The sequence below is a fragment of the Phycodurus eques genome, chromosome 16, assembly GCF_024500275.1.
Source record: "Phycodurus eques isolate BA_2022a chromosome 16, UOR_Pequ_1.1, whole genome shotgun sequence".
NCBI lineage: Eukaryota > Metazoa > Chordata > Actinopteri > Syngnathiformes > Syngnathidae > Phycodurus > Phycodurus eques.
Genome location: NC_084540.1, coordinates 10,347,768 through 10,374,684, shown reverse-complemented (window position 1 = coordinate 10,374,684; position 26,917 = coordinate 10,347,768). Strand labels below are relative to the sequence as shown.

Genomic DNA, 26,917 nt, shown 5'->3' with positions numbered 1-26,917 from the left:
CTGGAATAAATATATTCACAATTAAGGGCAATTCTATGTTTCACATGTTTTGAGGAAAAGTTTTTAGAAAGGCCCTAAATCATGATTGGCTTCTTTACATGTCAGTATTGTGTGGGACTTTTTGTATCTAATTTCACCGAAATGTTCCAAAAGGTTTATTTATTTACTACAAATAATGTATCTTTGTTCATCTATCTATGCCAGTGAAGCATAATGACAGGCAGAATTAAATGCTCTTCCACTAGATGGCAGATTATACGGTTGACCTATGTATACACTTGCCATTCCTACAACAGAGTAATAGTTTAGCATTCAACAAGCCCAAATTTCACAGAGTAAGAAAATTTGTGAGTAAATTCAGACGAGATTATTTCAGTATTACTTCTTTGTGACATGTTTTTCTGGTGGTGTGCCATGTGGTTTTTCAAATGTAAAATAAAGTTAATATAAAAAGTCTACACACCCCTTTTCAAATGCCAGGGTGTTATGTTAAAAAATAGAGACAAAGATAAATCATTTCAAAACTTTTCCCGCCATTAATGTGACCTATAACCCGTACAATGTTGTTGAAGAAATAATCAGTGCGATCATAAAACCTTCAGAGCAGAGAAAGAATGCCAGAAAAAGCCCACAAAACAAGCTAAACTTTCTTTTTGGGTCAGTCAGAGGCACTTTAAATGGTGGCAGGCATGGGCTGACTCACATTTAGGATGAGTGTGAATGTGTGTAATTCTGAACACATCCACATCCCCAGTTAAAGGTGTGCACACTTGCACTACCACATTACCGCAGTTGTTTATCTTTGCTTCTCTCAAATATATATATTTGTTTCCCTAATTGAATAGTACAGGTTATTGTTCACATTAATGGTGGAAAAAAAAGTTAAAATGATTTAGCATAGTCTTCTTTTTCATATATATATATATATATATATATATATATATATATACATCACACAAAAAACAGGCAGTTCAACAGGGGTGTGTAGACTTTATATCTACTGTATGTGCCCAGTGCATATCACCATCATATGCAGCACAAAGCTACTGTATGATTTTGTGGCTCCTCTTGTGCTCTTGTTTCTTAGTTTTCAGCACAGGATGTGATGACTATGATAATTCACATTCCAACATCGTCATGCCTCTTTCTGATGATGAGCCTGTGTGCACCAAGTTCGAACCCAACATCTTCGACCCCTCCCGCTGCCACGACTGCCTGCGTCAGAGGCACCTCCATCATGGCGCTGGGGACAACACCGAGGCGGCGCCACAGCAGAAATCCAACACAGACTCTGTCACCAGGCCCAAACGTGGGACGGGACCATGCAGTGGAATGCTAACGCCAATCCCCTCACAGGCAGAGGAAAGGGACACCAGCAGTAAGGTGAGAAGGGCAGACAGGAAGGTAGATGACTAAGCTCGAGATGGCAAGAAGAGTGGTGAAGAAGAACCACATGCAGAATTTGCGATGAGCGATGGGTTTACTTGAATCGTAATATGAATGGGAAGAGGAGAGCATTAAAGTAACAGTAAACAGTAAAGGTCAAAACATAAGCTTAAAGGTCAACTTGGAGTATTGAGGCAGGTTGCTCTAAAAATCCGACATTTAATTTTTTAAATGGAAAAACTGACTTGACTTTTGGTCCTGAACACATTTGATCAAGTGACTAAATGGTGGAGGTCAACAAAGGATCACAAGCTTTAGCAATAAGGAGCAAGGTGGTAGAAAACTTAAAAATAAATAAAGTTGGATCATTCTCTGGCCTCTTTGGAATTTTATGTAATATTAGCCACAGGGCAAAAAACAAAGGGGTGTCTATATGTTCACTTGCCACTTCATTAGGTGCACCTGCACTAATGAGATCCAAAACAAACTTCACACGCACAATACTTTCTCTTAATCAGATAGTTCTGTATCAGTAGTTAATTCATGCTGTGAGGAGTTTATATATTTTGGTAACCTGACCTCTGTTCTTTAGTTAAGTGGGAGGGGTAAAGAAAAGAAACAGCTCCCAGTATGATGCAGTGCAGTTCTGCAACACTTCAAATTAAAACAAACAAACAAAAATCATTTAACCTTGATTTATAATATATTTGACAGTGTCATTCGATATGTGTCTTTGTAAATAAAATTTTATATACAAGTAGCTCTTGAATTGCATCTTTTTACGGTATATTGTGCAACTATCCCGAATGGTGAGGGTGCTGAATGTATGCAGCTATTCTCCAAAATCTCTTTCTGTACAATTGGTACAGTTACTTGGACTATGTGAGGATCATTTGTGACATTCTACAAGTGATAATTAAATACAGTTTCTTTCTCGGACAGGACACAATTATAAACCAGGAGTTTGTGGTAAGAAAATTGTAAATAAATAATGATAAGGGCCTTGAGCTTGGTCAAATTACGGAGGTGTAACATTAATCGAACAGCAGACTGCACATGAGTGTCAGAGGTGAGAGTGTTGAAAGGGAGGAGAGCAAGTCAGACACATTTCATATTATGCATATGAATCTAAATATCAAAATATTCTGTATATTAAGTGACTTTAAACTTTTAACTACTTATTTGGAGACAAAGTGATGGTTCCTCTTCGTCTGTGAGCCATCCCTATGGTACAGCCATGGCTTGGAGGTTGTGATTGATCCATGTTGCTCATCCTATCAGGAGGATTCGGACCATTTGTCCGTGGTGAGCAGCTACTGTGATGTCACTCGAGGCTGTCCAGGTCAGGAAGAGAGCTCTTTGTGTATTCTGAGTCCAGACTGCAAGCTTTACATCTGGGACGGCGACGACAACAACAGCACTGACAGGTAGGGCTACTGACCAATTCATAACAATAATAACTTTTACCATGTCACTTCTGATTTTTTTTTTTTTTATAATGGTAGAAGGTCAAGTTGTAATTTTAATGTTATGATCATCTGTAATAGTAATGATAAGGTCAACGAATGATGTACACAGTACTTAGCAGAGGAAAAGTAAAAAACCTATCACAACCTTTTAGTTTAAATGAAATTTATTTCCACCATTTTCCTGCAACTTTAGTTATTTCAAATATAACCATCTACCAACATGTGACAAATAAAAATAATGTAACAAGGTTAGCAAAAATAATTTTCAAAGTTAGACATTAATAGGAATTAACTACATAATTGAAAAGTTAATATACAACAGGCAACTTCTTGCAGCATTTTGTAACTCTATAGTTATTTTGTGTGTGTTACCTTCTTCTATTCGACTAAGAAGACTGCAAAGAATTGTATATGGCCAGTAACGCATGGTAATAAGAATGTAATGTTTGGCTTTTACATTCCACGAGTGACAGACAGCTTACTGTTGAGTTTGCTTTACAAGGTTCTGTATCACAGCTCTAGGATATTGATATTGAGCAAGACACTATTTTGAAATGTTAAGTCCTGTGTTTTTTGTCTTATCAATTATTATACTTTTCGTTGCTTTTTTTTGGCTTAGTTTGGCTTTGTTTTCACTTTACTGATCTCTTCTTCCAAGCAGCTGTCTTGACCAGAGTGACTACCAAGAGCTCAGTGGCTCCGGCAGTGCAGAGGACGAATACCCACCACTGAGAATGGCTCGACTTGACCCGCCACCTCACCGACCGACCCCTCGGGCCTGGGTGGACGAAGCTCTCGGCAGAGACAGCTTCAACGGGCGCTTAGGTCAGTGATAAGAGGTCAGGGCCAGTAAGACCTTCTCTGCTGGCTTACAAACACACTGACCTACATTTACCTCCTAAATTCTAATTTGCTCCATGAAAATTGTATACATTTATTCCCAACAGTCTATTCTCTTCATTTTATAGCATTTCTCTTGGTGCATTGCCTCCACTTCATGTGAATGAAGTTGGGGTCCAATCAGATTTGAGCCTCTACGTATGTCCTGCCATGTAAATCTAATCTTCCCAAGGCCTTCATAATCAGCAGTGCTGGCTGTAACCTTTATTAGCAATGGGAATGTTTCTCTATCCAATCAGATGTCAAATTTGTCCTCACAGGGCCAGAGCGCTGGCCTTAGATGACATCAGCATTTTGCCATCCTCTGATTGTTTTTTCAGAGTAAACCTTGTTACAGGCAAATTCAGCGAGCATAAAAACGTCTATAGCAATCTCCACACATTAATACATTAAATAATCAGCATCTCTGGTGGGTGGAATGTAATTTATTTCAATTTGTTAATGTTTTTGTCAGGTAAGTAGTGCTCCAAATGATGTACTGTACATTTTTGTAGAGTGGTGCTATTAATTGGTGGATAAAGTCTGGTAAGGCCCGACTGAAGGCCCAGGTACCAAATGCACGCCCTGCCACTGACACTGGTACATACAGGTTTGTTGGGTTGATCGCAGCCTCATTGATAAGAGTTTTTAATTCGAGAATGTCCAGTTCCAAGTATGATCCTTCCGTGAACCTATAACTTACTTCAGTTTACCATTCTACTGTATATCCAGTTACAGACAAAGGTGTTCTTTGCAATACTTGTGATGCCACCACCTGAGGTGTCCTAGAGCAATCATCAGTAACATAATACTGTATATGTTGCTTGGTTTGTGTCAGGAAACCTTGGTGCTTGTATTTTGTCTTAGTTTTACCACTCCTTGATTCTATTTGTGTCACATTGTTTGTCTTCAATTTTCCTCCAGGGTTTAAAGAAGACAGAGAGAAGCGGGAAAGCGGCTACTTCTCTCTGGGGAGGGTAGCAGGTGCCCGTGCTTCCCGTAATAAAAGCCCACAAGCGCCTTTTCGTCATTTTGAGCGAGGACATCCAGTCTTTAGCAGTAAAAACATTGAGCCCAAAGATACCATCCCCTTCAGAAATCCCAATCTTGGTCTGGCCTCTGATAGGCAGGTACCTGAGGTTTTGGATAAAGAGCTGGCTGTGGAAATCCCTCCTCCTGACCCCTATGACATTGCTCTTGAGGTTGAAGCACGAGTTGGTGCTCGTTCCCCGAGTCCAACTCCCTTTAAAATAGCTGAGTCGCTGGCTTTTGTGGAGCAAAAAGGTTTCATTAGTTCTTACGGTAGAGGAAATGCTTCTTATAATTCTTCATACCAACAATCTGGGCGCTTTGATTCATCACTGCAAGGCTCAATTCTACAATCTTGCTCTTCCTCCCCGGTACATGGAAACACTCGACTGAAGGGTGTTGACTTTCCTTCCTCCGTCAGAGGCAATACCGTTGATGGCAGAGGGCGATCTCAAGGTATCGATCCACAATTAAGAGCTTCTATGCAAGGATCATATGGGCGACGTATAGACTCAGGATCTTTGCCAAGAAATTTTAAATCTCTTGGTGGTTCAGTCAAATCCCAATCCAATACAGTCTCTAATTTTGGGAGTGCCTTACGAAAAACAGAAGTGGGTGAGTCCTACTGTGGTCGAAGTCTTGAAAGCAGGAGCTCATCGCCTGGTAAAGCGTTACACCGCAAAACTGAAAATAGTTCATTAAACAGAATCAATAGTCATACAAACTTTCCATCTTTTAGGCCTTCTGAGAGTCGCTATGAAAGTCGTGGGTCTTCACCAACAAGAAGAACTTGCAGACCATCGGGCCAATCTGTCCTTCATAAATCAGAATCAATTACATCGCTGGATGGTAGAAGTCATTATGGACGATGCGGGTCCCCAATTAGAGAAGGCTATGACATTGAAAGTCAAGCTCTTCTACGAAATGGACTTAATAGCCAAGATCACGAAAACCCTCGCGGCCCCGCAACCAGAGATGGCTATGGCGTATCGAGTCAGCCGAAAGTTCACAAGACGGAATTCAATGCTGTCAGTAGCAGTCGAGGCCTTGACAGCTATTCTGAAAGAAGATCCTATAAAACTGCTGGTCAGTATCCACTTCGAAAAACAGTCAGCAGTGCTTCTTTTAATGGTCGTGAAAGTCGCAATTCCTCTCCTTCAAGCAGAGGTTATGAAACTCCCACTCAGTCTATACTGCGCAAGTCTGAAGTTAAAAGTCGTGACAGCCATAGCTCTTTCCCTTCAAGTCAAAGCTACAGTGCCCCTCACCAAACATCATTTCGTAAAAGTGAACTTAGCAGCTCTATAAAAATAAATAATCACAATAGCCGTAATTATTCCCCGTCAAGAAATGCTACCAATGAACCTCCAGGCTACTCCATCCTTAGAAATGCCACCAATCAGAGAAAAAATAATTACAGTGACTCAAAATCTGCCCCTGATCGCTCACCACGCTCATGGCGGGGATCGACACATACCCTGCGCAGCTCCTCGCTATCCCGTGCTGATTCTCCCACAACACAGAATGTAAAAGTAAACAGAAAAGCTTCCGTCACCTTGCAAACTTCGAGAAGCCCCGGTGGTGCTAGATCTACGGTTGGAAGACAGGTTCTTGAAGATCGCTACACCTGCCCTAATGACAGGAGACCTCATAATGCTCGGAGGAGCCCTTCACCTCCACCTCAGATGAAAATGCAACGTCATACCTTATCGCAGAGCTCCATGGATTCCTCAGAGTCTGTGGCATCCGCTGGAAGACACAAGGAGGTATATGCCAGGGTGGCTGATCTGCCCAAGGTCAAAATGATCCATCAGAGAGATGGCCGTAGCCACATGGAAAGACCTCAGAATCCCCAGCGCTCTCATAAACAGGAACTCTTCAAACCAGCTAGGTTAGAGTTGTTTTAATGCAATAATACCATTTCAGTGTGAGATGTACTCTGTCTTTCTAGTATTCACAAGTGTGGTACATTACAAGCACACAGTGGTTACATTAGCTTCTTCAGTACATTTCATTGATCACATCTGAAACTTCGCTCTATTGTGCTGTTTCAGCCACTCCCTGAGCAAGCATCCCTCCAGAGAGTGGGAGGACACCGGGGAAACTGACAGAGAACTCTTCTACGGCGGCAGTGGGTATCTATCTCGAGCTCACTCCCCTTCCTCATTGCAGGTAGGCTCAGAGATGATAATACAAGTTATCTAATTGATTCAACTGTCTCTCTTTATCCATCCATTAATCCATTAATCTAAAGGGGGGGATGATTTTTTTCACAATTTTAAAGCGTTCCCAGCTGTCTTAATAAATGCTCTCTGACACTTTTTGCCCAAAATGGACAAAGGACAAAGAATTGCAGCACATTTGATATCTGCTAGGCCCACTGATTCAAATCAAACCTTTTTGGGGAGCAGCTCTGTCTCATTCATGCAAATGCCGAGTACACTCATGCAGACGCTTTCGTTACCATTAGGACCAGTTTAGAGCTAGGGCATTCGACGACGCGAGCCTACTTAGTGTTGCCAACTTGGTGACGTTGTAGATATATTTAGCTACTTTTCTGACCTGCTGCTGACTCTCTTTTGTAAAGCAATGAGCAAAAAATATTCAGCTACATTTTGTGGTGTATTTGGAGACTTTACGTGACACTATTTTACGCTTCATAATGCATCACACATTTTTTCAATGGGAGACAGGTCTGGACTGCAGGCAGGCCAGTCTAGTACCCGTGTTCTTTTACTATGAAGCCATGTTGTTGTAACACGTGCAGAATGTGGTTTGGCATTGTCTTGCTGAAATAAGCAGCAAGACATAAGAAATAAGACGTTGCTTGGATGGCAGCATATGTTTCTCCAAAACCTGCATGTACCTTTCAGCAATGATGGTACCTTCACAGATGTGTAGGTTACCCATCCCATTGCCACTAACACAGCTCCATACCGTCACAGATGCTGGCTTTTGAACTTTGCATCCATAACAGTCCAGATGGTTCTTTTCGTCTTTGGCCCGGAGGACACGACGTCCACAATTTCCAAAAACGAGGAGTGGGGTTCAATCCCTGGCCCCGCCTGTGTGGAGTTTGCATGTTCCCCAGCCCATGTGGTGATATCCTTTACACATTGATGTCGGTTTTTGATGCAGTGGCGCCTGAGGGATCGAAGGTCATGGTCATTCAATGTTGGTTTTCGGGCTTCCCGCATACATGCAGTGGTTTCTCCAGATCCTCTGAACCTTTTGATGATATTATGGACCGTAGATGATGAAATCCCTAACTTCCTTACAATTGTATGTTGAGGAACATTGTCCTTAAACTGTTTGACTATTTTCTCACGCGCTTGTTCACAAAGAGGTGAACCTCGCCCCATCTTTGCTTGTGAATGACTGAGGAATTCAGGGAAACTCCTTTTATACCCAATCATGGCACCCACCATGTTCCCAATTAGCCTGTTCACCTGTGGGATGTTCCAAACAAGTGTTTGATGTGCATTCCTCAACTTTCTCGGTCTTTTTTTCCACCTGTCCCATCTTTTTTGGAACGTGTTGCAGCCATAAAATTCTAAGTGAATGATTATTTGCTAAAAACAATAAAGTTTATCAGTTTGAACATTAAATATCTTATCTTTGTGGTGTATTCAAATAAATATAGGTTGAGCATGATTTGCAAATCATTATATTCTGTTTTTATTTGTTTAACACAACGTCTCAACTTCATTGGAATTGGGGTTGTACTTTGTTGTTTGATTTCACACTTGATGGGTGGGCAGACAAAACATAGACCCAACTATTTCAGTACAAACATTTCTAAAGTAGATTTTCACAATCTCCCCGTATGAAAAATGTTTTTTTTCTTCATTTAAAAAATACAAATAAAAGTAACATGTTGAAGTAAGATGTAGAAGTTTTGATGTGAATACGAATACTACAGTACTCACAAAAAGTTAGGGATATTCAGCTTTTGGGTTAAATTTCAGAATAAACCTAAAATGCGCTATAACCTGATAAATTTAATTTGACCTATTCTAAGCTCTTGAATGCACATGTGCAACTTTACTGTTCTTTAACTCTCTAACAATGAGCTGAACGGCAGCATTCACAACAGTTGTTTGACCCATGAATGGCCCAGTACATTTCTAAGGACGAGCACACAACCTGCTTATGACACTCTGTGACACTTTAAGCTCAGTGGCCACTTCAATCAAAGAACATCCTGTTTGAAGCCTCACAATGGCAAGGTATACTGGGTAGGGAAAGCATGATGGAGATGTCGGTTAAAATACCAATTCTAATGGAACAAGGAATTGCATCAGTCGTTTCATGGAGCTAACACCTGTTGTAAATTTTTCTGTTCAGCTCCTTGTTAGAGAACAGCAAGTTGGGCATAAAAAGTACGAAAACATAAGCAAGTTGGACCAAAAAAAAGTTCCAAAACATTGAATAGTTGGACATGTGCATTCAGAATTTTAGAGCGGGTCAAATTAAGTTAACATGTATAGGTTATAGTGCATTTTAGGTTCATCCTAATTTAACCCAAAAGCCCAATATCCTGAACTTTTTGTAAGTAGTGTATATACAGTAGATAAATATTGGTGCTATTCCTGACTCTGAGTTACTCCTTTTTAGAGATCTTTCAGTCCCACAGCAGATGAGGGCAGTTCTTGGAAAGATCTTCATCACAGATCAGGGCCAATGCAGGTACAGTATGTAATAGAGCCAATAAAAACAACTTTCCCTTTCTTTGATTTTCTCTGTTGATAAATTAAAACACATTTTTATGCAACATAAACTGCTTCTCAACTAGTGTCATGTGCCCATGCTTCAGTACAGGAAAATCTACTCATATACAGTAATAAACATGATCTTTCTGTTATACAGTTGCCATACCAAATGACAACTTGCCAGGTTTTCACAAACCATGTTTATTCTTGTACAACCTTGATGGACGTAGCGTCTCAACCTTCTTTTTGTTGCCGCGCAGATATTTTGTAGACTCTCTACTGTCCTCCTTGTGGGCATTGCTTCAGACTGAGCTCTGTCACTTACTGGCTGGGGCATGTGTTGAAATTCCTTGGCTGCACCAAGTGAAACCAGCAGCAACTAAGATTGGGTGACCCGGATGTAGGTGGTGCTTACCGTAGATATGTATACATAAACGACACCTTGAGTGCTGAATTGCATGTTGAAGTTTCCGCCATATTGGATGCGACAAAGTGGAGCAGTTGGTGAAGATGCCTCATTCATGTCCACCAACACTATATACTCAAAACCAGATCTTATGGGATGACGACTGAAAAAAGACTTTTCATTGTATTCGTCCATTATAGCATAATTTTGCAAGGGGAATTTGCTGATTTTTGTGGCTAATACAATGAAGTCCTCTCTGTGCATAATACAGTGAATTTCCACTGTGGATCTAGCTTCCAAACAAATAGTATTTCCTTACCTGGTGAAACAAAGGAAATTATTACCTCTTTAACTACATTGGCCCAAAATAACTACTCCGATTACTGTTAGTTGCTTAGCGAACCTTTCTCCTACTATCTATGTTTCCCAAAGATATTTGAAGGACTGAGAAAACTGTCAGAGGGGAAAGAGTTTTCTGCTACTCCATCTCTAATGATTGCCATGTTTAGTAGTTAAATTGTTGTCAATCACTGAATATAAAAACAATTATTCAAAATGGGTTTCATGTAAACGTCAATGCTCTTTATTCAGAAAACCAACTTGTCACATCTACATTTCAAGTTGTTATAGACAGATTAGTATGTACCATCACAGTAACAGTGTTACATGGTAGCCGTGAACAGCCATGAAAACATACAGTACATACATTGGTTTAGTGCTTACTAAAATTCTGAAGTGGTGTTTCCCAACTTTTTTATATGCCCTGGCACATTCATTCATTCATTCATCTTCCGTTCCGCTTATCCTCACTAGGGTCGTGTGCGTGCTGGAGCCTATCCCAGCAATCTTCGGGCAAGAGGCGGGCTACACTCTGAACTGGTCGCCAGGCAGTCGCAGGGCACATACAAACATTCACACTCACATTCACACCTACAGACAATGTGGGAGAAAAACTGAGTACCCAGAGAAAACCCGCACTGCATGCAAATGCCACAACAGAAGCCCACAGCCAGGATTTCCTCACACATTAAGAGACCAATTGAACCCTGCGTGAGCACACGAGGTGATGGAGGCTCATAACTCGGTGTGGAGTGGCCATCTGCCTCGACTGGTTGGGTTGAAAGAATTATAGAGGGGAGAGATTTGAGAGAGATTTCAGATGGGACAATTAAGGAAGAGTAAAAGTTACATACGTTGCTTTTGGTGAATATCTGTTTGCCAAATACTTGTAGATTAGTGTGTTTAGTGAGGGATTGAGAGGATTTAACTCTGCACTCTGTAGGTTGTCGCTTTATGAAGGTCTTTGCATTAGCTTCTGCGGGCAGATATGCCACATCCAATATGGCTGACACGTGGATGCATCGCAGCGACGCGTTAAGTGTCCCAATAAGGCGTTGATGTCTAGCGAGGCAGAGTTTGAGTTGAGGGTTGTGTTTTGTACAAAGAGTCGAGCGGGGCCGCCCAGGAAGTGAACCACAAGTCAAAAAATACTAGCGTTGTCGCTATCGTCGAACGGCAGGCTGCACATTTTACACTTATTTTAAGCCGCATTTACGTCAAAAGTATCATTGTTTACTTTAGCGAAGTTCACTTCCTGCTTGCGAATGTCGAAAGCTTCGCTTGTTGGGAGTGTGAATGGCGCGGTTTTATCGAAAGTCGCTTAACGTCGGTGTTGTACAAGAAACTTGTACTACTTTATTGACGGATAGTTAAGTCGAACGGAGAGTTCCGATAAAGAGATATACAAGTTTTTTTTTTTTTTTTTTTTTTTTTGTGCGTTAACGGTACTTTGATTTTTCTTCAACGCGCTCCTACCCGGATCCTGTTATCATGACGGTAAGTCGTTCATTTTTTTTTTTCAAAGCAACGTCTTTCCCTTCTTCCTTCCTCAAAGATACACGTTGTTGATAGTGAAACATTTTGTTTAAATGTCTATTATTTCATTGTAGAATGTTTTAATTGTGTATCTGTATCTTATCTTCCCTTTACATGCTATGACATGCTTACTTTTAATTAGCCGTCCTGGACAGCGTGTGTCACAGTTTAAGGGCGTGTTTTAGTTGGTAGATTTAATACTATTTACGCTTTCAACTGTTCAAATTTTGGACAGTCTGTTGTTTTGTACGCTTCCCAACTCGGATTTTCTACATTTGTCGTGTACTTGCGGCCTCTACAAAGTGCACTGGTTGCTGTAGGTATACTTTTATGTGTTGTTTACAGTAAAACGTCTTGTCAATAGCTTCATGCAGACATTGGCGGGATCAGATAAAATAACTATGTAATTATACATTGTATAATATGCAAGCTAGTAACGAGGAAGCACACCGAATCACCACCACTTGTCCAGTTTATTATGATGCATCTACAGCCTACCCCCACCCGCCCCCCCCAAAAAAGTGCAGTAAATTGGTATGTAGGAGTAGGTTGCAGAACTATGATCACTTACACCAGAATCACTTGACATGGCACAAAGGAGTCAGTAACTTGTTGACCCTCTCTTCCCTTTCTCTAACCTTACCAACCAATGCCAACTGACATGAAAAATGTTCACTCTTTTTATTTGACTTTCGCTTTGTCCTCTACACGACCCCTTTAGTAGACATCATCACATGATAACCAAGTTCCTCTTAATACTCAATACCAAGTTCACCCATTTGTTACTGTCAGAATCTAAAACATGTTTCATTTTGTATTACGGTGGGAGAAAAAAGTGTATGAACCTTACATTTATGCATAAATATGGTGATCAAATGTAGTCTGATCTTCATTTAGAATAAACAGTCTGCTTCAACAAATGCCACAAAAACAAATGTATGTTTTCACATTTTTATTGAAAATAACAAACATTTACAGGACAGGAGGAAAAAAATAAGTGAACCCTTGGAATTAATAACAGGTTGACCCTCTTTTGGCAGCAATAAACTCAACCAAACGTTTCCTATAGTTGCAGATCAGGATGGCATTTGGACAATTCGTCTTTACAATACCTTTGCAGTTCAGCAAGATTCCAAGGATGCATTGTCTGGTGTGAATAGCTCTCTTGAGGTCATGCCACAGCATGTCAATCTGGTTGAGGTCAGGACTTTATATGTTAACTTGTATAACGCTGGTAAAGGTTATAAAAGAGTCTCTAAAAGTCTTGATGTTCATCAGTCCAAAAATATGAAAACATAATTGTTTGTGTGGTATTAGTTTAAGCAGACTCTGTTCAGTCTTGTGATTTAGATGAAGATTAGACCACATTTTATGACCAATTTTTGGAGAAATTTGAGAAATGCAAAAGGATTCACATACTTTTTCCTCGCACTGCAGTAATAGCACAGTGGAAGGCTGTGCATTTGGTACCTGGGCTTTCAGTGGGGACTTACTTGAACGAATCCACCTCTTTAATAATGCCACGATCACGGGGCAATTACACAAACCATCAATACTATACAAAAGCACCATTTTTAACAGCACGCAGCTGTGCCTTGTACCTGTACATCATCTGGATCAATTCAGAATCATTATTTCTATAATATTACAACAAATGTTGTTAAAGAATACATCATACCAGAGATGCTTGTTATTAAATGTATTAATGTGCGCAGATCACTACAGACGTTTTGATAGTCAAAGTTTGCTATAAGAAGTTTTGCTCCGAGTCTGACCGACCAATCAGAGTCCAGAGAAATGCTGCCGTTATTGTCCCTGTGAGCAAAATTTGAAATCTGATTGAATAATCGAATAGTTCCACGGACAATAGTTATGTTATGTTTAATGTGATGTGAGACTTTTTCTGAATGTTGTAAATGCATAATGGAGGTCCATGATTTAGTTGAACTTCCAATCGCTGACGATTATGTACTAAGATGTAAATACCATAAAACACTTAACATAAATGGTCAATGTTGGCGTATTTTGAAGGTGATTACTAATTAACATCCAGTTTTTTAACATTCGCTTACTCGTTTTAACATTCTTATATTTTCACGACATTGAAAAAAAACTCACGTAAAACTTAAAAATAAATAAAACACTACATTAATTTTAATAAGTGACGATGTGCGTGGTGAAGCTGAACCAAACTCTTGTGACACTGCACGATCTTGCTGTTAGAATATCTGCTTACTTCACCAACTGCTGATGTACAGTAGTCTTCTTTTTTGTGATTCTTTCAACAGCCCTTGTTGAGTTTTTTTGTTTGTTTGTAAATGTGTGGCAGAAAAGCCTCAAAAAGCAAAAGAAATGCACTTGAAGGATTAATCCTTTGATCAGCAGTTGCAAGTTTTGCGTGACTATAGGGCCATTTTTCCCCGAATTTTGAGCCCACTCTGAATTGTAGGGGCGAGATTGTAGTACCAATAGGAATGGAAATTAAAGAATAGAAGTAGGTTACTAGTTGTTACCGATAAGCAAAAGTGAGAAAAGTGCTGCAAAAGAATGTTGTCTGTCTAAATCAAGGACTCACAAAAACCTCCCTATCAACTCCTACATGTTTCCAATGGTTTTAAAAGCAGAAACATGCTGACTATTGGAAATGGGTTAGAGGTTAGTTTGAAAATAATGTTCTGTCACTGGGTTACGAATTTAGGACAAGATACTCTTGCCCTCTTAAAACTACTTCTCAATTTTAATGGGTTTGCTGATACTGCTACTAATGCCATTGTCTGGAGAACTTTGCTGTTATTTTTCACACCTCACATCTCTGAACATGCAACTTTGTTGTGCAGCACTACACCATGAGCATGTTACATACAGTGGATATAAAAGGTCTACACACCCCTATTCAAATGCCAGGTTTTTGTGATCTAAAATAAATGAGACCAAGTCAAATCATTTCAAGACGTTTTCCACCATTAACGTGACTTATAACCTGTAGAACTCAATATATATTTTTAAAAGATCTTTTCATGATGGGGAAGTAAAAATAAACAACTGACAGAATGTAGTGCACATCCTCTTATAACTGTGATGTGACTGTGTTCAGAATTAACCATCCATCCATTTTCTACACCACTTATACTCACTAGGGTCACTGGTATGCTGGAGCCTATCCCAGCTAACTGCGGGCAGCGGGCAGGGTACACAATCACATTCAAACTTATGTTAAATGGAAGTCAGCATGTACCTGCCACCATTTAAAGTGCCTCTGATTAACCTCGTATACATTTCAGATGTTCTAGTAGTAAATGTTTTTGCTTTCTAGCAGAAGCCTGGAGGTTTGATGCTAACACTGACAGCTATTTTGAACTGTTCATGACCTTTTCAAAGGCCCTAGTTCCGGCTGAAGAAAAACACCTGCAAAGCATGATTTTGCCACCACCATGCTTCACTGTAGATGTGGTTTTCTTTTGGCGATGAACAGTGTTGTGTTTGTGCCAAACATAGCTTTTTGGAATTAGGTCAAAAAGGTCAGTCTTGGTGTCATCAGACCATAACAAAATCTCTGAAACAAAATCTCTGAAACAAAATCTCTGAAACAAGTGTGAACATTTCAGGTTATTGGTCACATTAATGGTGGATTTCTTTTGGTTGAAATTATTTATCTTGGTCTAATTTTCTTTCTTTTAGATATCACAAAAATCTGGTATTTGAACAGGGGTGTGTAGACTTTGTGTATCCAATGGAACATTTCTGTCTTTCTGGTGAAGGTTATTAACATTGACACTGTAATTCTCTGCCCCGCAGCCTGACCTCCTAAACTTCAAGAAGGGATGGATGTCAAAACTGGGTGACTGTGGAGAGGTAAAGTACCACAGATGATGTACTTTATTCTCCTGCAACGCTCTCCTTCGTCTGTCCTTTCTATTGAGAAACATAGTAAGAAGTGTAGTAGCAGCCCATTCACTTAACTGATCTGCCGCACACCAAAGCCACATTCCCACCAAGCAGTACGCTTCACTTTTATTCACCATGGTGTACACAGGGGTGGGCATACTTTTGTGCTCAGGGGCCACATTTGATTGATCATTCATAGATGAGGTAAAAAAAAAAAAAAAAATTATACAAGTTCAAATGTATATTTAAAATAGTTTATATCAATTTTTATAATTTAATTTTAATTATGAACCAATTCCTAAAAAAGGTTAAATGTACTGTCTGTTTTACTCTCTGTCTGTTAATCTATTTTTCATTTTATTATTTGTAGTAAAACAAACAAGTAATTATTTAACATAAATGAATAGAAAATAAGCAAATGTATAAATAAATGTTAAATAACCAATTTTAGGATAAAAAAAACTAAAACAGCTAAATGAAAGCAGTAAATTTGACAGGAGTCTTCATCATGTAAATGATTGGTGGGTTGGAATAAAGGTTGGCGTGGGTGACCCTCGGGACATACTTTGCCTACCCCTGGTAGTACAGATGTTGACTGGATGGCAAATAACTTTGCCATGGAAGTGCCAACAGCACAACACAATGTAGCCTGCAAAAAAAGTCAACAAAAGAGGAGCGAAACACAATACAGTCTGTATTGTCAAGAAGCAAATGACTATGAATCCTCTCTGCATTATAATCTACTGGTGGTTGTTCTTATTCCATTGCTGTAGCTGCTCTCTTGCGACCAATCAATGAACACCAGTGTGGCCTCCTCCTTCAACATTTCTGTTCTTTTGTTTGAATGCATCTGTTATATTGCTATTTTGTTGTCTCACTTTTGATATCTGCTATATATATATATATATTCAGTGGAAGAAGCACTGGTTTGTTTTAACTGATGCTGGGCTCAAGTACTATAGAGACTCCAGTGCAGAGGAGGTAAGTGAAGTTGCGTTGTTTCTTTTCTTCCTTGTTTTCTAAAGCATAAACAAATTCTATTTATAAAAAAATCAAACACAAGGTGAAATATTAACTGAAAGGGATTTGGGGTGTTCTGGACAGAAAGATGATTTGGATGGTGAAATTGATCTGAAATCCTGCGTCAAGGTTTCCGAGTTTGATGTGGAGAAGAACTATGGGTTTCAGATACAGGTGAGTATTTCACTGGTCGAACATTTGGTGTTTTCCTTTTTTCAAATGATCACAGTTTGGGCACATCTTGGTATCTTTAAGCTTTTTCATCTGTTGTTCTCCAGACACGGGAGGCCGTGTTCACCCTTTCCGCCATGACAGCAGGAATCAGGAGGAACTGGATTGAGGTTTTAAAGAAATGCATCAGGCCCAGTACATCCCCAGACATCACACAGTAATTTCTGCTTTGTTATTGTTACTAGAAAATATTTTTTTTTTTAAAAGGGTAGCATCAGATTGTATCTTACTATAGCCAACTAGCTAAATGAAGCTAATTGGTGCTTAAAGATGCAATGGTATGTTAGATGTCATATTGTCCTTATGTTTTAAGGAATTCAAACTGTTGCCTTGAATTTGATATAGTTTCCTTTCTAATATTACCCAGACTGCCTGATAGCAGTAGTGACAAGGAAAACTCCCACTCACGCCTTCAGCTGCCTTCCCGCCGACCGTCATCGCGTCACGCTGATGTTTCGTCAGAAATTCCTCCTGCTCAGCGTAGGTTTGACTACGTTGAGCTGTCCCCTGTTCCTGCTTCATCCAGCCATGTCCAGGCCAATCAGAGAGAGATCGGGGAGGGACAGCAGAAGGAGCAGAGCCGATGGCAGGAAGAGAAGACACGAGACGCCACGTGTAGCCAATGGGAGGCTGTGCTGTCTCGGAAGGGCACCAGCGGAGTACTCAATCAAAGACTACACATGGAAGAGGAGCTAGAGAAAAAGTGGGCAGAGTTTGAACGCATGCCTTTAAAGGAGAAACCAACAGTGGGGTCCCGGCCTTGCAGCCAGTCAGCCAATGAGGCGCTGCAGAGGGAGGTAGTGTGTGGAGAGAATTTTGTAATTTGCAAACTATATAAATATGCAAAATTGCAAATTAACCCTTCATCTTTTTTCAGATGAAGTATTTTCTCCTTTCAGCCTTTTAACACTTCAAATAGACTCTGTCCTATTTCCCTTAAGATGGAAATTGCTAGATAGAGCTAATGGACTGCTACATCTTCTGCCTACTGTGCATGTGTGTGTTCTCTTTGGCATGATTTTATTCCCATTCGACACGATACACAGACTGTGCTGCTCCATTCATAAATAAAAGCTTAACAATCTTGCTCAAAAGCTTTGTAACATCATACTGTTTTAGTTCAAATAATTCTTATTGTAGGTGGAACGGTGGACGACTGGTTAGGGCGTCAGTCTCACAGTTCTGAGGACCGGGGTTCAATCCCTGGCCCCGCCTGTGTGGAGTTTGCATATTCTCCCCGTGCCTGCATGGGTTTTCTCCGGGCACTCCGGTTTCCTCCCACATCCCAAAAACATGCATGGTAGGTTAATTGACGACTCTAAAAATTGTCCGTAGGTGTGAGTGTGAATGGTTGTTTGTTTGCATGTGCCCTGCTATTGGCTGGCAACCGGGTTCAGGGTGTACCCCGCCTCCTGCCCGATGATAGCTGGGATGGGCTCCAGCACACCCGCGACTCTAGTGAGGAGAAGCGGCTCAGAAAATGGAATGATGGATCGATAATTCTTATTGTGCCCGCGACTAGTGAGGATAAGCGGTAAAGTCGATGGGTGGATAATTCTTATTGCCTTCTGATTAGCACAACTGCCTTACTTCTAAGAATATTGGTTCAAATCCAGCCTTGACTGTGTGAAGTTTACATGTTCTCCCCGTGGCCAAGTGGGTTTTCTCCGGGTACTCTGGATTTCACTCACATTCCAAAAACATGAATGGGAGGTTAATTGACGACACTAAATTGACCATAAGTTAGCATGTTGGTATGAAATGATTGTCTAATGATTGTCATAAGCGGTACACAAAAGATGGATAATTCTTATGAAATGCTAACAAAAGATGTAGTATGTACTGAAAACTCACGTGAACGAGTAGCAATTTAACTACGGCATTATATTGATCCTTTGGATATCATGTAAATTAAAGTGCAACCACAGACCAAAAAAATGCCTTGCAAATTTCACACCACAGAAAAGTCTTAAGAAGCCAGAAAATGAATGGATAAAAAAATTGCAAAGTATGTGAAATCAGGCTTCAAAATTGTCAACAATTGAGACATTCTTTCAGCTTCCAGACACTGGGTTTGTCGCTGAATGCTCTGACAACCTCGCCTCCCTGAAACTTTCAGCTGTCAATCAAAGACGTACATCCTCTTATGGCTCCTAAGCAGGGAGAGACTGTCACACGGGCCGCAGGGAGACATTCTGAGGTGGCCACACCTTTGTCTCAGTTGAAATTTGGCGGACCGTTAATCGACGGCGTTGTCAGCTGCTTCGTGAGAAGGGGGGGGACAGTCATCCAGGCAGGGGAACCGTGGTGCGCACACTGGTGTGGGCGCCAAGGTTCAGCCTTCGGCGGGCACAATCGGATGATTTTTTTCCCCCTCATCATCCTCGCACCGAGACACGTGGCTGACGGCCTTTACGCCGGTCTCTGGCTGCCTCTCCAACTGTTGGCAAGTTGTCAAAGGGCTGCGGATCCCATCCAGTTCGCCGCTGCCTCGGCACGCAGCACACGTGGGGCCAGCCGGCAGAGACACTATAGCTCTAAAAACACAAAACGCATTACAATTCAAGGAAGATGTTTTTTTTCGAGTTGTGGGCATAGTTTGATGGCCAATTTTACGCTATACTGGGTCAGGTTGTAATGAAAGGAAAGTATACACCCCAGTCCACTGATGTCACAGGGCTAGTTTTTAGACCTCCCCTGAAAATCCATCCTAAAGAGATTCAATTAAATCACTTTATTTATAGAGCACTTTTAATACAATGATATGCATCTCAAAGTGCTTTACATGGTTAAAATTGAATCCACCCTTCCACCACGAATCGATATATGTGCGCACACGAACACACATACAGTTAAAAAAAGTAAGAAAGTAATAATGCAATGACCTGTAGTTGGGCACAAAGAAACCAAGTAGCAAATGCCATCTCAGGGACCCGTCTGCACCAAAAGCGAAGACACCAGACTGGAACCAGGGGTAACCGGCATGGAGCCCTAGTGTGGTGGCATAAGGAGAGCCACAAATGGCAGCTAAGGACCCCATGAAAAATAAAGAGTCTTAAGATATATCTCAACGATTGAGTACCATATGGTTATCAGTCTTTGCACGTTTCCCTCACTTATGTTCATCCATCCATTTTCTGTACCGCTTTACCTCACTAGTGTCGTGGGCTTGTTGGAGGCTATCCCAGCTATCTTTGGGCGAGAGGCGGGATACACTCAGAGCTGGTCGCCAGCCACTCGCAGGGCACATATAATCCAAACAACCATTCACACTCACATTCACACCTACGGGCAATTTAGAGTATTCAATCAACCTACCACACGTGTTTTTGGGATGTGGGAGAAAACCGGAGTACCCGAAGAACATGCAAACTCCGCACAGGCGGGGCTGGGATTTGAACCCCAGAACTGCGAGGCAGATGTGCGAACCATTCTTTACTGTGCTACCACTTATCTTCAAATATATCTAATGTATTTAGATGCAAAACAAGGATATGACTTTGGTTGGACTTTAGAGGTCTCATATATTGGCTATTTATTCCTCCATAATGGACTCACTAAAATGGACTGAGTATAAAAGTGTCAATTTTATTGAAAAACACACCTTGGTTTTTTTCATACTAGTGTCAAGAAAAGGCCCCTCTAACAGCTACTTCTGTTTGACCCAGTTTTTAAAATCTGCTTTGTCCATATTTGGCTAAATCCACCCCCTTTTTCTTCTGATTGGTTGCATCTGTGTAGAAGACCCAACCCTCACTACTTGTGAGAGCACAACTGTTATGTTGACACCACTGGCTCAGGGGCAGAGAGGTAGGCGGAGAGCTCATCTGTTGAAGTAGATGAGCACGAGAAATTTTAATGACCTGTTTTCAGGCCTCGGCAGTAAAAAACGTCTATGCGTGGACAATTTTAATTCATATTACACGTTTACTGAGGCACCGTAGAGCCAATATCAACATCCCAAATACTAGAAAATGTTGGTTTGGTAAAATATGGGACCTTTAACTATTGTGGTGGATAAAGGACAATTTGTATTGTCAACAACCTAAAAAAAGATCTAAAAAGATCAACTTAAGCAACTTAAAAGGAAAAAAAGATCTAAAAGCACATCACAGTCATGTGTAGACTGAGTCGAGCGCTTGACCCTCAGTGGGCTTTACCTGTGTCTCGTCTCTCCATAGGTGGCGTCACTGAGGCACCAGCTTGAGCAACTACAACAGGGGGGGGGGGAGGGGAGGGGTGCCAGGTGGCTGTGGTCCTGACGGTCCCTGCGGCCGCAGCCTGACTGCCATGGACCGCGCTCATCGACAAGCGATGGAGGAGCTGCAGAGACAGCACGAGCGCCAGATGGCAGAGTTAGAAATGGAGAAAAATAGGCTGTTGCTGGAAGAGATTCAAGATACGTCACGAGGTCAGCTTGACTACATGTTATAAGTGTATAATTTAAAAAAAAAAGGATGACTATAGCAAGTACTGAAACATTTATAGTGGCATATTGCGTAATTGTTTTGCTTCAGTCATGCAAATACAGTATTTATACACTGCAAGCAAATGGGAAGCATGAGTTTGCTGCTTAACTTCCCCCAGCCACACCATCCCATAAACAAGGGGTTCTCGAACATTTTGGATCTAGGGACTCCTGACAGGGAAGATCCCCCCCCCCCCCAGGACCTTTCTGATCTATTTAATGAAAGGAATTTAACCAAATTAAATGAAATTAAGTGTGTCTCCATTGGCGCTAGCTGACTGTTAACAGAGGAGCTATTCTACAAAAGCACAGTTCAGTGTTGCCAACTTAACGATTTGGTTGCCATGTTTCGCAACTTTTTCGAATGCTCAAGTGAGTAGTTGTTTTTTTAAAGTGACCGTAGAGTTTAATATCACCGCAAAAAAAGAGATGACATCTTGCATTGTTTTCCTGTATGACAAGAAAGGAGCCCAGGAAAAGCCATTGGGGATTGCTAAAGACATGGTGCTCATTTATACTTTGCAAAAACAGTTATTTAGCCACAACTTCTGACCCAAGATATGGGTTTACAAGCTGTAAATATTTTACCAAGGTTATCTTGCCTCATATACAGTGGGAGAAAGAAGTATGTGAACCCTTTGGAAGTCCTTTGATTTCTGCATCAATTGGTCATCAAATGTAGTCTGATCTTCATCTAAATCACAAGAATAATGTCTGCTTAAACGAAAACTACACAAGCAATTATGTTTTCATATTTTTATTGAAAATAACGTAAACAGTCACGGGACGGAGGAAAAAGTAAGTGAACCCTTGGATTTAATAACTTGTTGAGCCGCCTTTGAGAGCAATAACCTCAAAGAAATATTTCCTGTAGTTACAGATCAGATGTTTACAACAGTCAGGATGAATTTTGGACCATACTTCTTTACAAAACTGTTGCAGTCCAGCAAGACTCCTGTGATGTCTGGTGTGAATAGCTCTCTTGAGCTCATGCCACAGCATCTCAATCGGGTTGAGGTCAGGACATTATATGTAAAGCTGTATAAAGCTGGAAAAGGTCATAAAAGTATCTCTAAGCATATTGATGTTCATCAGTCCACGGTCAGACAAATAATCTATTAACAGAGAACGTTCAGCACTGTTGCTTCTCTTCCAAGGAGTGATCGTCCTGTAAAAATGACTACAAGAACACAGCACAGAATGCTCAGAGGTAAGAAGGTAAGAAAAAAAAAAGTCACTGGCCACCATCTCTGTTGAAAATCTACCATGCGTAAAACATTAAACAAGAATGGTGTTGATGGGAGAACACCAAGGAGCAAGCCATTGGTGTATAAAAAAAAATAATAATCAAAAAAACATTGCTACACATTTGAAGTTTGCTAAGGAACAATTGCATGTTCCATAGCATTACAGGCAAAATGTTCCGTGGATAGATTAAACCAAAGTTGTTGTTTTGGAGCAACATACGACACGGTGTGTGGAGGGAACATGGCACAGCACACCAACATCAAGATCTTATCCCAACTGTGAAGCATGGTGGAGGCATGCTTTGCTACATCAGGGCCTGGACAGCTTGCTGTCATCATTGGTAAAATGAATTCACAAGTTAATCAAGATATTTTGCAAACAAACTTGAGGCCATCTATCTGAGAATTGAACCTCAAAAGAGAATGGGTGTTACAACAGGACACTGATAGAAAACACAGAAGCAAATCAATAACAAAATGGCTTCAGAAGAAGAAAATTCATGTTCTCTAGTCGCCTCGTCAAAGTCCAGACCTGAATTCATCCTGATCGTTGTGTGCACGTCCGTTTTGCAACTACAGGAAATGTTTGGTTGAGGTTATCAGAATCAGAATCATCTTTATTTTGCCAGGTATGTCCAAAAAGCACACAAGGAATTTGTCTCCGGTAGTTGGAGCTGCTCTTGCTGCCAAAGGAGGGTCAACCAGTTATTAAATCCAAGGGTTCCCTTACATTTACTCCCTGTCCTGTAAATGTTTATTTTCAATAAAAATATGAAACATATAATTGGGTGGTATTAGTTGTTTATGCTTGTGATTTAGATGAACATCAGACTACATTTGATGTCCAATTTATGCAGAAATTTAAGAAATTCTGAAAGGTTCACATACTTTTTCCAATCACTGTAACTGTATAAATGAGAGAAAACCGTGAAAGAGCTCAACATTCTGCACACATGCAATGATGTAAGATTAGACGTCACAATCATTTGAGAGATTTGAATTGGCCAAAACTGAGTTAGGGAGGAGTAATTGGTTAAGTGTCATTTTATTGGTGCACTTTTTTAAATGACATAACTAATCATTATTTGCAAATTTGTTTGCGGATCCGCAGGGGTCCCCACACTCCAGTTTGAGAACCACTACCATAAACAACCCCACAGCAGCAAACACACCTTATTTGAAGAAGACCTGGTGCCTTTTATTTCCAAGAATATCACGTTTTTTTTGTTTCAGTGATGGAGGCACTCAAGAAGAAACACAAAGAAGAGCTGGAGAGAGAGGTGGAGAAGGTCAATAGACTCAGCAGTGGATTGCTTGACCCACAGACCTTGCACGTCCTACAACAGTAAGATACATTTTGTCAGTGCGGCAGAGATCAGGAAAAGAGTCTTAATTCATTCCTTGTTACTATTCAGATTAATTGAAAAATTGTAATTGTTTTTAAGAGTCTATTGTGGATACATTTTCATGCAATTCACGTGAGTAGTCACAGTGGTATTCTCCTGTTCATAGCTGCATAACACTGGAAGTAAAATAAATAGGCATAGTCAGCTTACTCTGTTCAGGGTCTTGGTTGAGTCTTTCCCAGCCGACTTTGGGCATGTGGCCTTGTATACCCTGGAATGTTTGCAAAGGCAATCACAGGGCACAGATAGACCAGCCACCATTCACACCACTCCTATTGAACATGTACATTTGTATCGTAGGGCAAAATTTACTGCTGCCTTGTTTTGGTTTTCCTTTTATTTTATAGCCTGCCTTGTGTTGAATTGATTCTGTGTGAGTTTGTACACTCTTGAGACTCAAGTTCCCAGTTCCTTGTCTGAAAAAGGGATCACCACAGTGGCCACCAAAGAATTTGGCTGTGGATTTGTATTTCTTTGTAAGCTTCATGGCTTCACGACAATGCCTTCTCTGTGGTTGTTTCAGGAACATTCATATCATAGCCCATTAAAACATTAAGCTCCAGTTTCACTGTTTTCCATTACACACATTCTTTCACTTTTGGTTGCTTCTCTTGAACTGAATCTACAGAATTGAACTTAATATAAAGCCCAACTTTACGTACTATGTATCTGCAGGGCAGACAGTCAGGCCTTGCAGAGAGAATTAGGCGGACTATCAGAGCGCTACTCTCAAAAGTGTCTCGAGCTGAACCGAGCTGAACAGAACAACGCTGAAAGGGAGCGGGAACTCAGTCAAAAGGAGAGAGACCTGGAGCAGCTCAAGAAAGAGAACCAGGTAAGTTTTCAGACAAGAACACAAGAAATACTGTATACTTAGTTATACAGTTCTTAAAAAAAATATATACCTATTATTCCTGACTACTGTTGAGGTGCCCTTGCTTGAGCAAGACAACAAATCCTCTGCAGACTGAGCTCGGGGGGAGTGAGGTCTTATTCACCATATGGTGTAATTTGTGCAGTATAAAAACATCAGAGTTGGAGTTTATTTTCGTATAACATTAGTAGAATGTTTTTGCTTGCATGGGTTTTCTTGCTCCCTCATTCTAAAAGCATGCATATGCATCTTTGAAGACTCAAGACTAAATTGTCCATAGGTGTGAATGTGAGTGAATGGTTGTTGGTCTATAGAGTATGAGCCCTGCGATTGGCTAATGACCATTCCTGGGTGTACCATGCTTCTTGCATGAAGTTAGTGTGGATAGGCTCCAGCTCACTGACCTGCCGACCCTACCTAATAAGTGGTATAGAAAATGAATGGATGCAAGTGTTACGTAAAGTATAAAATTCACTGTCAAAGAAACTTTTATCAGAGCAGACACATTTTCATACGTATTTTTTTGCACAGTAATAAAGGAAAAGGTATGTCATGGAAATTAATTTTGAAATATTTTTTTCCAGAACTTAAAGGACCGTTTGGGAGAGGAGATCATCCGCATACGATGTAACAACACAGACATCGGTTCAAAAGACAACAACGAGACGTCCTGTGAATTAGAGGTGAAGACACTGTATTTTAACCTCAAAACTAAAAGTAAATAAGGAGGAAATCCCCTCATATGCAAACGCATTATTTTTATATTTGCACCATGAGTTAAATGGGTATGAGATGGCACCACAACCTTGGTCTTTTGTAAGCGGATTGTTGTAAACTGCACGAAAGCTGCTGTATGTGCAAGTTGGACAACACTCCTCATTTTCTCCCTCATGCACTGCTAAAATATTTTTATAACCCATTTAAATAATCCTCAAAGCCACCATTGGCTGAATAACCTAACATCTAAACCATCATTTGTGCCATCATGTTTCTAGTCTGTCATGACTTTATGGCAGGAAATGAAAACCACACTGTTGTTTCTCTTCCAGGTACTTCTCAGGGTAAAAGAAAAAGAGATTGAGTACTTGCATAAGGAGATCAACTGTCTAAGGAATGAACTTCAGTTCCTTAACACGGTACTGTGTGTAATTACATACTTTGTTAAGCAGGCACGATGTAGTCTATAATAATACTGTTTAACATATACTTTGTAGTCTATATTGTTTGATGACTGTTTTCTCCTGCTCTTTTTTCCCTCCAACAGCCTGTATTATGTGAACCCTGCACTATATCCAAAAAATTCAGGGAAAGTTTATTCTTAGCTCTTTTGTGAACCGTAGTAAACCTTGTAAGCGTTCCAAGGCAGTGTAGCTAATACCAAACTTTCACAGTTTATGTTGATAATGCTTTTTCCAATCAAACCCTTGATGTGAAGAAAACAGTCTTTATGATATACAATGAACCCCACTGAGCATTGCCACAAATGGCGAAAATCTGAAATTTGCGCTCCCTTGAAAGGTTTGTTATTGCCTATAGATGTCATAAGATGGCACCAAGATGCTATTTTTGTCAAAATGAAACTCCTCAACTCACTTCAACATAGTTCCTTGACACGAAATACTGACAAAGTAATACTTTTATTGCTTTGTACTGAGCACAAAAACAGCAAATAACAGAGTAAAATCAAAAGAAAATCTGACAAGGGGTGAAATTGTGAATGCCGAAACACGAAAATGTGGAGTTCATTGTGTAAAGATAATATTGCTTTGATCTCAGGCGGACGTTGTAACATGACAGTATTTTAACATAAGTGTCCGCCATTCACGCCAGGAGAAGCATCTGGCTGGTGAGCGATATGCGGAGATCAATGAGGAGCTGAGTGGGCTAAAAGGGCGGAGTGAGCGGGAGATCCAGAGTCTAAAGGAGCACTTAAGGCTAGCCATGGCCGCTCTGCAGGAGGGCCAAAGGCTGGGTAACAGCATGGACCACTAAGTCTGCTGAGAATCCTTAGTGAAAGGTTTGGATTTAAG

The 26,917-nt window shown here is 40.5% G+C and overlaps 1 protein-coding gene across 1 annotated transcript in view; it reads left to right on the top strand.

Moving 5' to 3' along the window:
* The window catches only part of LOC133414788 (uncharacterized), a 28,688-nt gene that overhangs the window by 728 nt on the left and 1,043 nt on the right, over positions 1-26,917 (top strand). Inside the window, 18 exon segments of the mRNA XM_061700413.1 lie at positions 1,088-1,383; positions 2,668-2,813; positions 3,517-3,680; positions 4,659-6,654; positions 6,818-6,935; positions 9,381-9,452; positions 15,552-15,608; positions 16,554-16,622; positions 16,746-16,835; positions 16,940-17,049; positions 17,260-17,689; positions 21,074-21,141; positions 21,143-21,303; positions 23,841-23,952; positions 24,689-24,848; positions 25,472-25,570; positions 25,937-26,023; positions 26,718-26,904. Of these exon segments, the coding sequence (XP_061556397.1) occupies positions 1,088-1,383; positions 2,668-2,813; positions 3,517-3,680; positions 4,659-6,654; positions 6,818-6,935; positions 9,381-9,452; positions 15,552-15,608; positions 16,554-16,622; positions 16,746-16,835; positions 16,940-17,049; positions 17,260-17,689; positions 21,074-21,141; positions 21,143-21,303; positions 23,841-23,952; positions 24,689-24,848; positions 25,472-25,570; positions 25,937-26,023; positions 26,718-26,879 (4,397 nt within the window). The 3' untranslated portion in view covers positions 26,880-26,904.